The 15,780-nt window shown below is 42.3% G+C and overlaps 2 protein-coding genes across 13 annotated transcripts in view; one reads left to right on the top strand and one right to left on the bottom strand.

Annotated features, from left to right (window-relative positions):
- The first annotated feature begins 5,931 nt into the window (after nt 1-5,931).
- On the top strand, nt 5,932-9,589 carry LOC125568290. Its single transcript, XM_048730208.1, has 3 exons — nt 5,932-6,025; nt 6,368-8,359; nt 8,541-9,589. The coding sequence occupies exons 1-3, from the start codon at nt 5,932-5,934 to the stop codon at nt 9,587-9,589; spliced, it is 3,135 nt and encodes a 1,044-aa protein (XP_048586165.1).
- A 1,967-nt stretch (nt 9,590-11,556) lies between these two features.
- LOC5516035 (delta-like protein 1) overlaps nt 11,557-15,780 on the bottom strand; it is a 35,265-nt gene continuing 31,041 nt past the window's right edge. For 10 of the 12 annotated variants that reach the window (XM_048730699.1, XM_048730698.1, XM_048730702.1 and 7 more), the window contains 3 exons: nt 15,153-15,579; nt 13,699-13,825; nt 11,557-13,334 (listed from right to left, as the gene is read on the bottom strand). In XM_048730699.1, coding sequence (XP_048586656.1) covers nt 13,714-13,825; nt 15,153-15,579 — 539 coding nt within the window. In that variant the 3' untranslated portion in view covers nt 11,557-13,334; nt 13,699-13,713. Of the gene's footprint in view, nt 13,335-13,693; nt 13,826-15,152; nt 15,580-15,780 lie in introns of those variants that run through there. The other 2 variants (XM_048730708.1, XM_048730707.1) reach the window with 2 other exon arrangements.

Genomic DNA, 15,780 nt, shown 5'->3' with positions numbered 1-15,780 from the left:
GAGATATACACAAGAAATGACGAATTCGCTATTTATTTACTGGGATTTCCCCCAAGGAAGGTATAACCAAAGAATCGTAGTGGGCAAACAATCACACCTAACTAAGATCAGCTATCTCGAAAAACCAATCAAGCCGGAACAGGAAAGAATGGAGGGAAAATTAATACCGTTCTAAAACCCTAAATAATACCCCATAAAACAAAACTACTTTAAAATGTCCAAACCATTACGATGTATTGATTGTTGGTATTTGAACTCCGTAGACACGAAATAGCTGCAATTACATAGAATCAGATTAGAAGTTTTATGCTTCAGTTAACTTCAAATTCCGGTCATGTCTTGTAGAACAAGTCATCGGCCACATCGGCCATGCTCCCAAAAGCGGACTTTCATTTCCGCCGGGGAGTCATTTGCCTCGGGCTCCCTGTGGATGAAAAAACAAAAACAAAACAAAATATAAGAAAAGTCTACGTTCAATCTTCGTTTTCAATACTGTTCTGATTTTATTTTACCAGCCTTATCTGCACGCTTTGCTTCGGAAGCGAATGCATTGCAATGACCAAAGGATCAATATGAAAATATAGTATATTTTTTTGAATTCAAGAGACCATCATGGTCTCTTGCTGAATTATAATATATGGCCATATTTTGCACAATAGTAAGTACATTCTCTCGTTCACATACTCAGACAATTCTAGTCTAGAATAGATAGATCGCATCTAAAATTAGTAGAGGGAAGTAATATGTTTACTTGATTCAGCAAACCACCCCCATAACCCCCAGAAAAGGAAATGTTTCCGGATTTTCACGAAATCGCGTAGGTGTATTAGTTTATAGGGTGAGGTCTGTCAATATTATTGAGGGTGGGTACTTTTCAATCTTAATTCTTTCAGCAATAATTATGCCAAATCGTTATTTATAACGTCAAAATGTTATCGTTCTTAAACCCCTTCCGTGTTGTTCAGAGGAGCAGATATCACTTTTAGGGAGGTGGTCCACAGTGGCAGATATCCCTTGTTGGGCGGTGGCCGAGGGGAGGAGAGGCGTTGCCGGTTCGCATGATGCGGATTCAGCTCTGAAGAGGTACCGGCGATCATTTGTCCGTAAGGGGTCTTCCTTGTTCCATAGAGATACTTGCTCTTGTTATATTTGTATACTGCTCTTAAAAAAGGCGCTCAACAAGATTAAGGGGAAATAGATATAGCACTTAATTTTTTGCGCGAGAAAGGAAGAAGAAGAAAAGGAGAAGAAAACAAAACACGTATAAAAGCAATACGAGTTTTTAAATAAGCTTTTGAGGCTGACCTCGGAAAAAAATCTAGCAATGCTATTAAAATGTTGCGTGAAATGTTATTTTTTTACCTTATCATACACAAGTGTAATAAAAATAAGGAATAAAACTATTTTCTGAGAAATAGATTGTACATGGTGGGTCCAATGGCTTTACTATTTACAATTTTAATATTTGAATGAGCGTACCCAAAAGTACTTTTTCTATATCCATTTCCGTCCTTTAGATGTTAGACGTCAAAGCCTCATATTGTTTCTTTCTGACTGATAATGGGCCAGAATGGTTATTAACTTTTATTTTCACATATTTTGGCTGTTTTCGAGCTTTTCTAAATTTCGAAATTACCAAAACGCGTGCAAGTATTGCACCGAATGTTACACCTTTCTTTATCCTCCCAAATTCGTGATAGCCTAGAATCCAAGTAACACCTAGCCACAGGTTTTAGCCTGAGAGAGGGGATTTTAGAAATGCGTACACAGGGGGGTGCGCATGGTTCGCGTGCACCCCATTAGCGGCCAAAATGTATTATTAAGGAATCTTCAAATACTATGCTTTTTCCATATGATTTCTAAGACTGCGAACCCCCCTCGGCCAATCTTGAAAACGCGCCTGAACAACGCCAGTTAAATTTTTGAATACCATGTTGAATCTTGTAAGTTTCCCAAATGTTTTCTTTGAACGTGTTTTCGTCAACTCGTAAACCCAGCAAGGGTGCGCAAAAATGTTGAACAAAGCCGAAGCCAGTGTTTGGCCTTAGTAAAGCCAGGTCTTTATTAAACATGGATTGTTTTATTCAATTCCTCAGCACGACATCTTTGCGGAAAAGCTTCCTACCGAGACCAATCTTTTAAAGATGCAAACTTCACGATAACGTTAGTAACGCAAAAGTATCTTCACACGGAATAAAAATGAATAGATGTTGCCTTTATGGTGGTCATTTTGGCAGAGCACTCAATGATGTTGCATTCTGTAACCACCAATACACATATACATACTTTTACTTTTTAGTGAGTATTTTCCTGCTGCTTTTGAAGGCTTTTAAAAATACAGGAGCATTGTCGCCAATTAACGCAAACCAAGAGACCATGATGGTCTCATGCACGAACTACTCTTAATTCCCTTAATTTTAGTCAACCACCATTTTTTCATCCTAGCAAAATACCAAATGTGAGAAAGTAACCATTTCCATCGGCTGATTTGGGGAAGCTGTTGTGATAGTTTCGATTGAATTCGGTAAAAAAAGTATAAAACATTTCAATTTTAAAGTATAAAACTGAAGACAAAAAGAGAGGTGCGGCTGAAAAGGGCTCGTGTAGACGGGAAAGCTGCTCCAACCCCCGTGCTCAAGAACCATCGGTTATCAACCAGCCGTCGTCAACACACCAGAACAATTGCTCTCGGCAATTAATTCAAATTTCATATTCTAAACCGAATTAAATATCGTCATTCCTAGAGTTGTCCACCTAAATGATGTTTATACCAAGATGTGTGCGCTCTGATAAACATTTTCATAACAGCGCGAGGATAATTTATGGAGATGCGCTAGATTATGATAGTGTGAAAGAAAAAAAAAACATTGGACAGTAAATCATCTGTTACCTGTGCACACATTGTTCAATTCCAACCGACCAAGGCTCAGAGATTTACAATTTGTGATTGCTAGCGTGGCATTGTTCTGATTATAATTCGAGCACGGGTGTGGGAGGAGCTTTCCCTTTGATAGCGGAACCTCGCGTGGAAAGAGCATTGCTTTGTCCAGCATTGATTAATTTCTTTGTAGCACCTTCCGAGAAGTGTATACAAACAGCCCTAGCATCGTATCGCTGGGCCAGCCCGATGGGGTTGCCTTCAGGCTGTGCGCTAGATGGCATGGTTTCTTATGGTTTTGTAGTCTATCTACGTTTATCTAGCTGTTTGCCTAAAGCCATTATGCTCTCAAATGCTACGTGCTACTTAATGCCCAAACCACGCCCCTACCTTGTTGATTGAGGATTATCATGAGAGACAGAGGAACAAGGCAATAAAATAACATCCGCTGTATGTTCTTCGGAATTATAAGTATAAACTAGAGATTCCGTTTGATTGATTTTATATTCGTCGACGTTTCGCACAGGCTCTTTACTATTTATTGTGTTGTAAATGCAGTCTTTTAAACAATCAAAAGATGAAATTTTATGATATGGGAAAAGAAAAATCTACCATTTCATGGCTAGCTTTTAATTGACTTAATGCTTATGATGAGGTACCAATCTCATGAAATGGTACAACTAATGGCAATCAAATTCTTGCTTAAAGATTTTATTATCAGCAAAACCTACATATAAAGGACAACCCGAAGACCCTTATATTAAGGGTGTACAGTAAACCTGTATATAACGGACTCTCTCGAGACACATACAATAGTCTGCTTTACAGTAAACCTGTATATAACGGACTCTCTCGAGACACATACAATGGTCTGCTGTACAGTAAACCTGTATATAACGGACTCTCTCGAGACACATACAATAGTCTGCTTTACAGTAAACCTGTATATAACGGACTCTCTCGAGACACATACAACAGTCTACTGTACAGTAAACCTGTATATAACGGACTCTCTCGAGACACATACAATAGTCTGCTTTACAGTAAACCTGTATATAACGGACTCTCTCGAGACACATACAATAGTCTGCTTTACAGTAAACCTGTATATAACGGACTCTCTCGAGACACATACAATAGTCTGCTTTACAGTAAACCTGTATATAACGGACTCTCTCGAGACACATACAATAGTCTGCTCTACAGTAAATATGTATATAACGGACTCTCTCGAGACACATACAACAGTCTGCTTTACAGTAAACCTGTATATAACGGACTCTCTCGAGACACATACAATAGTCTGCTTTACAGTAAACCTGTATATAACGGACTCTCTCGAGACACATACAATAGTCTGCTTTACAGTAAACCTGTATATAACGGACTCTCTCGAGACACATACAATAGTCTGCTGTACAGTAAACCTGTATATAACGGACACTCTCGAGACACATACAATAGTCTGCTGTACAGTAAATATGTATATAACGGACTCTCTCGAGACACATACAACAGTCTGCTTTACAGTAAACCTGTATATAACGGACTCTCTCGAGACACATACAATAGTCTGCTTTACAGTAAACCTGTATATAACGGACTCTCTCTCGAGACACATACAATAGTCTGCTTTACAGTAAACCTGTATATAACGGACTCTCTCGAGACACATACAATAGTCTGCTTTACAGTAAACCTGTATATAACGGACTCTCTCGAGACACATACAATAGTCTGCTGTACAGTAAACCTGTATATAACGGACACTCTCGAGACACATACAATAGTCTGCTGTACAGTAAACCTGTATATAACGGACTCTCTCGAGACACATACAATAGTCTGCTGTACAGTAAACCTGTATATAACGGACACTCTCGAGACACATACAATAGTCTGCTGTACAGTAAACCTGTATATAACGGACACTCTCGAGACACATACAATATTCTGCTTTACAGTAAACCTGTATATAACGGACTCTCTCGAGACACATACAATAGTCTGCTTTACAGTAAACCTGTATATAACGGACTCTCTCGAGACACATACAATAGTCTGCTTTACAGTAAACCTGTATATAACGGACTCTCTCGAGACACATACAATAGTCTGATTTACAGTAAACCTGTATATAACGGACTCTCTCGAGACACATAAAATAGTCTGCTGTACAGTAAACCTGTATATAACGGACTCTCTCGAGACACATACAATGGTCTGCTGTACAGTAAACCTGTATATAACGGACTCTCTCGAGACACATACAATAGTCTGCTTTACAGTAAACCTGTATATAACGGACTCTCTCGAGACACATACAATAGTCTGCTGTACAGTAAACCTGTATATAACGGACACTCTCGAGACACATACAATAGTCTGCTGTACAGTAAACCTGTATATAACGGACACTCTCGAGACACAAACAATAGTCTGCTTTACAGTAAACCTGTATATAACGGACTCTCTCGAGACACATACAATAGTCTGCTTTACAGTAAACCTGTATATAACGGACTCTCTCGAGACACATACAATAGTCTGCTGTACAGTAAACCTGTTTATAATGACTATTGTATTAGGTGCATAGGGTGACTATTCCTCACGGCTCTGGTCATCTAATTTCTGGGTAACTACCTTCACGTGGTGCACCTGTCTTAGACAAAATGTTATCCTAGGGACCGAGCGAGGGACGGTATATTCCCTCTCGGGTAGGTGGAGCTCTTCAGCCTTGGTCGGCAGTCCACCTAGGGGAAGGAAAACCCTGATTTCAAACCTCCGCTGCCTTGCGGCCATACCCTGTCAGGGAAAGGCACTCAAAGTCTCCTGGGTAGGTGGAGCTCATTAGCCTTGGTCGGCAGTCCACCTAGGGGAAGGAAAACCCTGATTTCAAACCTCCGCTGCCTTGCGGCCATACCCTGTTATGGGAAAGGCTCTCAAAAAGTCTGAGAACCGGCAAACCCCCCGATAGATACTACTTGTTCTATGGGGAAGACGGCGGCTTCAGCAAAGCACCCGTGGAGTGTTAAGGGCAAGTGAAGTCATCCATGGTTTATCTTGGCCATCCACTGCATCTGGTTCTGTCTTCCAGTCGTCTAGACATTGTCCTGCCACTGGTACATGATGGCTCCAGACGAGAGAGTGAGGTCGACGATGCGCAACTCTTCTTCACTTAAATCAAAATTCATAGCGCAAGTCATCTATCATTTTTTTTCACTTCATCACCCTAATCCAAAGTCCTGTGGCGACAGGCACGCAACGAAGCGACAGGTGTGGGTACACTGGAAGTCGTAGATGCAAACCTGCACATAGGCGGCTCAGGCCATAGGGTCGCTATTCACTGACTGGAGCAGCAGTGGATCTCGGCAGCAGTCTGAGTGACTGAGCAGCCCTATTTAGGAACGCACTGCTCACCTCCATGGCAAGAGGAGAGGACTAGAAAAGGTGTCCCAAACATTGCCTGCTCCACCTTACCCTATCCAGTTTACCGCGACTGGAGGGGGCCTTATTTATGCGGTCGAAACAAAGGAAGTAAACCAAAAGCAAGATTCACACCACTAACCGCTGCAGCCTGGAACGTTCGCACACTCCTTGACAGAGGTGGCTCCGAAAGACCCGAGAGACGCACAGCACTTGTCGCAAGCGAACTTGGTAGATACAACATTGACATCGCTGCTCTTAGTGAAACCAGACTAGCGGGAGAGGGCATGCTATGCGAGAGAGGTACAGACTATAATTTCTTCTGGAGTGGACGCAGCCCGGTAGAGAGAAGAGAAGCAGGAGTGGGGTTTGCTGTTAAGTCGTCCATTGCTTGCAAGCTACCTGATCCACCTAAGGGTATAAGTGACCGTCTTATGACATTGAGGCTGCCCCTTTCCAATGATAAAAGGTTCGCCACTATCATTAGTGCCTATGCACCTACAATGACCAACCCGGATGAGATAAAGGACAAGTTTTACGAAGATCTAAACAATGTCATCAACACTGTTCCTCAAGCAGACAAGCTCATTATTCTAGGCGACTTCAACGCAAGAGTTGGGTGCGACAGTTCCGTGTGGGAAGGAGTGATTGGGAAACATGGAGTCGGCAAATGCAACAGCAATGGTCTTCTCCTTCTCCAAACATGTGCAGAGCACGAGCTTCTAATCACAAACACCATCTTCAAACTTCCCACCCGTAACAGAACATCTTGGATGCACCCCCGCTCAAAGCACTGGCATCTGATAGACTATTCCATCGTGCGTAAAAGAGACAGACAGGATGTTCGGGTCACAAAGACCATGTGTGGCGCTGACTGTTGGACAGACCACCGTCTTGTTGTTTCCAAACTTAATATTCGTGTCCAACCAAAGAGAAGGCCTCAGGGTGTAAAGAAGACTAAACGTCTGAATACCAGCAAGCTGAAAGTCAGTGAGACTAAAAACACCTTTTCTGATACTCTGAAACAACGCTTGGATTCCACTCTGCTAAATGGCCAGGACGTTGAGACTGCATGGGCAGGACTCCGTGAATTGGTTTACAACACGGCTTTAGAGTGCCTCGGGCAAAAAATCAGAAAGCACAAAGACTGGTTTGATGATAACAGCACGGAGATTGAACAACTGCTAGAGGAAAAGCGTCGTGCGTACAAAGCTCATCTCGTTGACCCATCGTCAATTTCAAAACTTGATACACTAAGAAAAGTACGAAGCACCGTCCAAGCAAAGCTGCGTCAGATGCAAGATACCTGGCTCAGTAGGAAAGCTGATGAGATCCAGGACTATGCTGACAGAAACGACATGAAAAATTTCTACAACAGCTTAAATGAAATCTATGGTCCTACTACCTCAGGCTCATTGTCTCCACTTCTCAGTGCTGATGGGGAAACACTGATCTCCGATAAAGATAAAGTCCTGGCGAGGTGGGCAGAACACTTTGAGAGTGTCCTGAATAGACCCTCGGCAATAAATGACGAAGCCATTAACAGACTACCTCAAGTTCCTGTCGACGAAACCATGGACGTTGTACCAACATTCGTGGAAATTCAGAAAGCAGTCAACCTTCTATCCAGTGGCAAAGCCCCAGGGTCAGACTCCATACCAGCGGAAGTCTACAAAGAGGGAGGTGCGGCTCTGACGGAGAAACTTTACCAGCTTTTTCAGCTCATCTGGAATCACGAGGCAGTGCCTCAGGACTTTAAGGATGCCTCCATTATACATCTCTACAAACGCAAAGGAAACCGCCGTATCTGCGATAATCATCGAGGAATCTCCCTGCTGTCCATCGCTGGCAAAATTCTGGCCAGAGTCTTACTCAATCGTCTCATTGTACATCTCGAGCAAGGCCTCCTACCTGAAAGTCAATGTGGTTTCCGGAAGGAGCGCGGGACAACTGACATGATATTTGCTGCAAGGCAACTTCAGGAGAAGTGTCAAGAACAAAATGTCGACCTGTATTCCACCTACGTCGACCTGACAAAAGCGTTTGATACTGTCAGTAGAGAGGGCCTCTGGAAAATAATGGCGAAGTTTGGCTGTCCCAGCAAATTCATAAACATCGTACGCCAATTACATGACGGCATGCTTGCGAGCGTCCAGGACAACGGAGAGACCTCTCATTCTTTCCCTGTCTCAAACGGAGTTAAGCAAGGATGCGTCCTTGCCCCTACTCTATTCAGATGATGAGGTAGGCATCGGCATCAAGTATCGTTTCGATGGCTCTGTGTTCAATCTCAGGAGGCTTCAGGCGAAATCCAAGATCTCGGCTGATACTGTAAACGACCTCTTATTCGCTGACGATTGTGCCCTCAATGCTACCTCTCAAGCAGACCTGCAACACAGCGTAGATCTGTTTTCTAGTGCCTGTAACAACTTCGGCCTCAAAATAAACACCAAAAAGACGGAGGCTATGCATCAGCCAGCGCCTGGAAAGCCCTACACTGAACCTAACATCATCATCAATGGTCAAAAACTCAATGCTGTTGACAAATTTATCTACCTTGGCAGTACTCTCTCCAGAAACGTTGTCCTCGATGACGAAGTTACCAACAGACTCGCCATAGCAAGCGCCGCATTTGGAAGGCTTCGTAAGAACGTTTGGAAAAGGAGAGGGATAAGAACAGATACAAAGATCAAAGTGTATCGTGCCGTTGTGCTGCCTACGCTACTTTACGGGTCTGAAACCTGGACTATCTACAAGCGCCATGCGATGAAGCTTAACCATTTCCACACTACCTGTCTGAGGAAAATTCTCAATGTTCGCTGGCAAGAAAAGATCCCGGATACTGAGGTCCTTGCACGTGCAGGTCTGCCCAGCATTCACACCATCCTGAAACAGTCTCAGCTTCGCTGGGCGGGGCACGTAGCTCGTATGCCTGATGAACGGCTTCCTAAGAAACTTCTGTTTGGTGAGCTTCAGCACGGAAAACGCTGCAAAGGTGGCCAGAAGAAGAGATTTAAAGACACCCTAAAACTCTCGCTGAAAGCATTCAACATCGATCACACCTCGTGGGAGCTTCTGGCACAAAACCGTCAAGGTTGGCGCCGTGTCATTCGCAACGGTGCTGCGGCATGCGAGGCAAATTGGACAGCTGCCGCAGAGGAGCGTAGAGCCGCCAGAAAGTCTCAAGATCCCAAAGCTGCAACAATACCATGCCCTCAGTGCCCCAGGCTTTTCCGTGCACAGATTGGCCTTATTAGCCATCTGCGCACCCACAAGCGTCCTTAGTCCCGCTCAGGATGACGGTGAAAATGTAAAAATGAACACGATGGTCCTCGTCGTAGCGACGGACAAACAACAAACAAACAACAACAATATAACGGACACTCTCGAGACACATACAATAGTCTGCTGTACAGTAAACCTGTATATAACGGACTCTCTCGAGACACATACAATTGTCTGCTGTACAGTAAACCTGTATATAACGGACTCTCTCTCGAGACACATACAATAGTCTGCTTTACAGTAAACCTGTATATAACGGACACTCTCGAGACACATACAATAGTCTGATTTACAGTAAACCTGTATATAACGGACTCTCTCGAGACACATACAATAGTCTGCTTTACAGTAAACCTGTATATAACGGACTCTCTCGAGACACATACAATAGTCTGCTGTACAGTAAACCTGTATATAACGGACTCTCTCGAGACACAAACAATAGTCTGCTTTACAGTAAACCTGTATATAACGGACTCTCTCGAGACACATACAATAGTCTGCTTTACAGTAAACCTGTATATAACGGACTCTCTCGAGACACATACAATAGTCTGCTGTACAGTAAACCTGTATATAACGGACACTCTCGAGACACATACAATAGTCTGCTGTACAGTAAACCTGTATATAACGGACACTCTCGAGACACATACAATAGTCTGCTGTACAGTAAACCTGTATATAACGGACACTCTCGAGACACATACAATAGTCTGCTGTACAGTAAACCTGTATATAACGGACACTCTCGAGACACATACAATAGTCTGCTGTACAGTAAACCTGTATATAACGGACACTCTCGAGACACATACAATAGTCTGCTGTACAGTAAACCTGTATATAACGGACTCTCTCGAGACACATACAATAGTCTGCTGTACGGTAAACCTGTATATAACGGACACTCTCGAGACACATACAATAGTCTGCTGTACGGTAAACCTGTATATAACAGACTCTCTCGAGACACATACAATAGTCTGCTGTACAGTAAAACTGTATATAACGGACACTCTCGAGACACATACAATAGTCTGCTGTACGGTAAACCTGTATATAACGGACTCTCTCGAGACACATACAATAGTCTGCTTTACAGTAAACCTGTATATAACGGACACTCTCGAGACACATACAATAGTCTGCTCTACAGTAAACCTGTATATAACGGACTCTCTCTCGAGACACATACAATAGTCTGCTTTACAGTAAACCTGTATATAACGGACTCTCTCGAGACACATACAATAGTCTGCTGTACAGTAAACCTGTATATAACGGACACTCTCGAGACACATACAATAGTCTGCTGTACAGTAAACCTGTATATAACGGACACTCTCGAGACACATACAATAGTCTGCTGTACAGTAAACCTGTATATAACGGACTCTCTCGAGACACATACAATAGTCTGCTGTACAGTAAACCTGTATATAACGGACACTCTCGAGACACATACAATAGTCTGCTGTACAGTAAACCTGTATATAACGGACACTCTCGAGACACATACAATAGTCTGCTGTACAGTAAACCTGTATATAACGGACACTCTCGAGACACATACAATAGTCTGCTGTACAGTAAACCTGTATATAACGGACACTCTCGAGACACATACAATAGTCTGCTGTACAGTAAACCTGTATATAACGGACACTCTCGAGACACATACAATAGTCTGCTGTACAGTAAACCTGTATACAACGGACTCTCTCGAGACACATACAATAGTCTGCTTTACAGTAAACCTGTATATAACGGACACTCTCGAGACACATACAATAGTCTGCTGTACAGTAAACCTGTATTTAACGGACACTCTCGAGACACATACAATGGTCTGCTGTACAGTAAACCTGTATATAACGGACACTTACGGAACCAGTAAAAATGTATATCACGGACACTCACGTACTGTACAGGGGCAGTATCGAACAAGCAAAACAACAAGATGATAAGTGCAAGACGTTTATTGTTCTCTATACTATATATCATATATAATATATATTAAATTATCTTTGTAACGACATCAATTGGCAGTTCTACAAAACCGTTCACAGTAGAAAATTTTACAAAAATATATATCTATAAAATCCACATCGGTTAAGTCTATACGCATGCGCGAGTTAATTTAGTGAAGCATTGAGGACGGAAAGAGACTGGGTCGCAGTCAAACCTGAGAATAAAAATTTTAACCACGCAGTTGTGCCATGGTGAAGTGACCACAGGGTGCCCATCTCTACTGTTTAAGTAAAGTTTGAATTCCGAAAATACTTTTTTGAGCAGTGCACTTTTTGCTAGAACGCTAAGTCAAAAAACACAGAAATGCTGAGAAATATTAGAATTTCAAATTTATCAAAAGTTTAGAAAGCGTCCTTACAAGATCCAAACTTTACTTTACCAAGAGGAAAGCTCACTGTAGAAAGGTCTCACTGCAACTCCGACTTAAAAGATTCCCAACTGGTATAAACAACATTAACAAAACCATCAAAGAAAGGCAACAAACAAAAGCGTACTTTTCCTTTCGCTCTTTCTCAATACAGAATAGATATGGTGCCATGCCGAAGAATAAAGAACCAGAGGAAAAAAAAATGCAGATTAGTGACGAGCTTAAAATTGCCAAAAAATCAGGGTTTCTCATTTCTTTCAAGAATAATCTAAGAAAAAATATGTAATAATGTCTGATGAATTTGGGGTAGCATTAAAATTAAAAATTATTTCTATCCGGGATTTTTATACACACGGGAATCAAAGTAAACAAGGGGAATTAACCAATCAGATGCGAGGGCAGCTTTATAATGCGGCCATAAGGCCTTACTCTTACTCCAGATACGAAGCCTTGGTAACCAAAAGGGTAAATACACTTAAAACCGGAATCCTGTGTATGGCATCATGGGATATGATAACGCTATGCATGCTGAGAATGTGTTGACGCGGGAGACTGGGCGCCCAGATGGGTCGTGCTGGAGAGAAAGACATCCAAATAAGGCAACGGGAGCGACATAAAAAGTGAGTGTCGGACCCAGTCTCCCGTCTAGCTAATGTCGCATTCAACCACAGACATACCATTTGAATATAGCCAACGGATGATGTCTACTTATACAATGTGCAACCACGATTGACGATTCCTAGAACATTTCCCGATGTGAACGGTTTTTGTGCAAACATTTTTCCGCACACTACCCATGCGCAGTGAGTCGGCCAGGGGGTTACGTGACCCACGTGGAACACGGCACGATATGAACGTCTGAAAATTAGCGGGACAAATTCTACGTCGGACATGCATCCGTAAAAGTTCACCACTAATTCAATACAACTTGTACTATTTACCATCTCGAAAATTATGTTACAATGTACCTGTACGACTTCTGCCATTAAAAATTATTTCCGTCACAAACAACCTCAAGTCCGCATGTCCTAATTCATATTATAACAGTGTTCTATTTACAAGTTCCATCACCAAATGCGGGGTTGCTGTGGATTCTCCTTTCCAGGCGGCCTGGTCCCCTAGGTCTCGCCTTTGAATCTCGTGACTCACGAGACAGTTACGACTTGTCAGCGATCTCGAGCGAAATTTTCACACTATGAACTGGCCAGCCACGTGACTTAACCTGTAAGTCAGGTTTTGCATTTCTGTTTCTCATAATGCTTTGAGCAACATGTGCGCGTCTGATCACGTGATAAGGTCACACGACATCAGCTTGTCGAGTTTTTATTTGTAGGCTTCAGAAACCTGTGAAAGAGAGTAGAATCTTAAGAGGATTATGGGGGCACGGGGGGGACACGTGGAATACACTACAGGGGCACGTGATTGGCTGCATGTTAGCGCGATGTACGTCAGTGTCGCCGCAGCATTAGCATCACGCTATTTTTAGACTCTAGTCTGACGTTACTGCATTAAAACACACGATAAGAATGTCAAATTAACATTAGGTTAATTAAAATGTGACATGTGGTTAAATGTAATCAATGGAACGAGACTCGGCATTTTCCACGCCCACGGGAACGCACGATGTCCTTTCGCAAGGCAACACGGGGTGTGCCAATTTGATAAGACTCTTTGTGTTTTTTTTTCCTCTCTTTTTTCGTTTCTTTACCTTAATTTAATTAACTTATATTTCCACTTCCACTTCTTGCCAGTAACCGTAATCAAAACAGCGGTTTGGTAGGAAAAGTTCCCCCAAATCTTGCTCTGGTACTATCTCGGACAACTCCATGGACGCCCTGAAAAAATAGACCACTTGTCAATCATCAGCTTTGCTCAGCAAAGGGAAGCTTATCGAACCCAGATCCAGAATCACTCAAAATTCGAATTTGTTCTTCCTTCGGGGACACGGTCCATCGAGGGCGCTTTTCGTTTCCAAAATATAAGACGATGATGGTTCGTTGCTGATGACAAGTAGTGATTGGCGGTGTCGAGTTAGGACGACAGAGGCAACAATGGCACGATGGTGGTGAGTTTAGAGTGTTTGTGGATGATCAAGATGAAGGAACGCATTGATAGTGGACATGATAAATGCGTGGATAAAAAAATCGATTTTGAAGAAAAAAAGGATTGGACAAAAAGAAGAAGTGGTGATAAACGAAGAACATATGAAAGACATAGAAAAACGAGAGAAATAATAATAATAATAATAAAAAAACAGAAAAGAAGTCCAGAATAAAGAAAAAGAAAATGTGCAAATGAGGATGGAAACAATATAAGAGGTGTATAAAACATCGATTTGTAGAAGAGGGCGAAAAGAAAAAAGATGGAGTGAAAAACAAGTAGGAGCAATCAATAGACATATGAAATATAGGCTTTTTCTGTCAATTGCAGCTTTTGCCTGGAAGGTAAGTATACTCTCACATTTCTTATAAAGTTTCAGTGCACACAAACCACACACAAATATTACAAGTGATGAAAGAAGAGACGAAGTGTGAAAATAGACCACAGTTAACTCAAATTAACTTAAATTATCAGCTGGGTGTAGTGCCTTCGTTATAAGCTTCCCTTTCAATGAACCAAAACTTTAAATAGCAAACACAACGATGTCACTACAAACACACCAATGTCACGCAATGTCACGCAAGGACTGGGAGGCAAGGTTTGTGTCACGTGGTATCATGGTCACGTGGTGTCATGACAATTTTCTCGCGCAACAAACGTCACGGAAATATGTACCACGATTATCATGTGTTTGGCATGTTAGCTAAGCCGCTATCCATGTTACGTGTTACCGTACTCATTAGCTTAACTCATGCAAGTTGTTGTTAGGCGTTCTCGCGACGTAGGGTGATCTTCAATTCAATCATCATTTAACAATAAAATGCAGTTGCATTAGGAAATGTTGTTCATATTATATTCACGCTCTAGCATCGGCTAGCCGTGCAAACCTGTCTAAGCTCAACTTCACGTATGTAACGTGGTGAACGACTGAGATGAGTTGAGCATTGCGGAGCTACCAAATCCTAAATCTGCTGTATCTTTCTGATCATAATCTTTCTAACTCCGAGCTAAATAAATCATTTCTCTAAAACGTACATCAACTTTCAGTACCGCATCACTCACCTTGAAGTTTCAGCTTTAGGAGAATCTGGAATTTCCTTCCCCTTTCCCCTCTCTGGAGGAAGTTTTCTTCCAACAGTTTGACAGTCTAGTCTGCTATTTACATTCTTCTTGGCGTGCGAAGGCACGAAATTAATAATAATGTCCGGATTTTTCCGGGATTTGGTCCCTCCAGCCCCGCAGTGTTTGAGGTCCGTCTCGTTAAGTCTCTTTGGGTCCATATCTAGATCAACTTGTTTGACAGCCGGATCAACCGGTCTGATTTCCGTGCGAGTGTTCGATTCCTGAGGATCACCTTTCGCACTAGACGCGAAGCAACAGAACGGCCGCTTTCGACAAGTTTTCCACACAAGAATACCCGCAATAACACACAATACAGCCGCACCGCACAGAACTATCGGTAATATTAGCGTCTTATTCTCATCCCAACCTGAAAGCCAACAGTACCGGGATTAGACTTGCCAAGAGTTATACACTACATCATGGTATACTATACAACGACGAATTGATTCCAAGTCTTTTCCCCTGTTAGCGAAGTAAGAAGTCTATCTCGTACCCCGATCACCCCCTTCCGATAGACGAAACTTTGTCATACAAATCCTGGCCCAGTGCCCCAGCGCCCATTAATCAG

The sequence above is a fragment of the Nematostella vectensis genome, chromosome 7 (assembly GCF_932526225.1).
Source record: "Nematostella vectensis chromosome 7, jaNemVect1.1, whole genome shotgun sequence".
In the NCBI taxonomy this organism is placed as follows: Eukaryota; Metazoa; Cnidaria; class Anthozoa; order Actiniaria; family Edwardsiidae; genus Nematostella; species Nematostella vectensis.
Note: the sequence above shows the minus strand (reverse complement) of the source record. Positions and strands in the feature narration are given on the sequence as shown.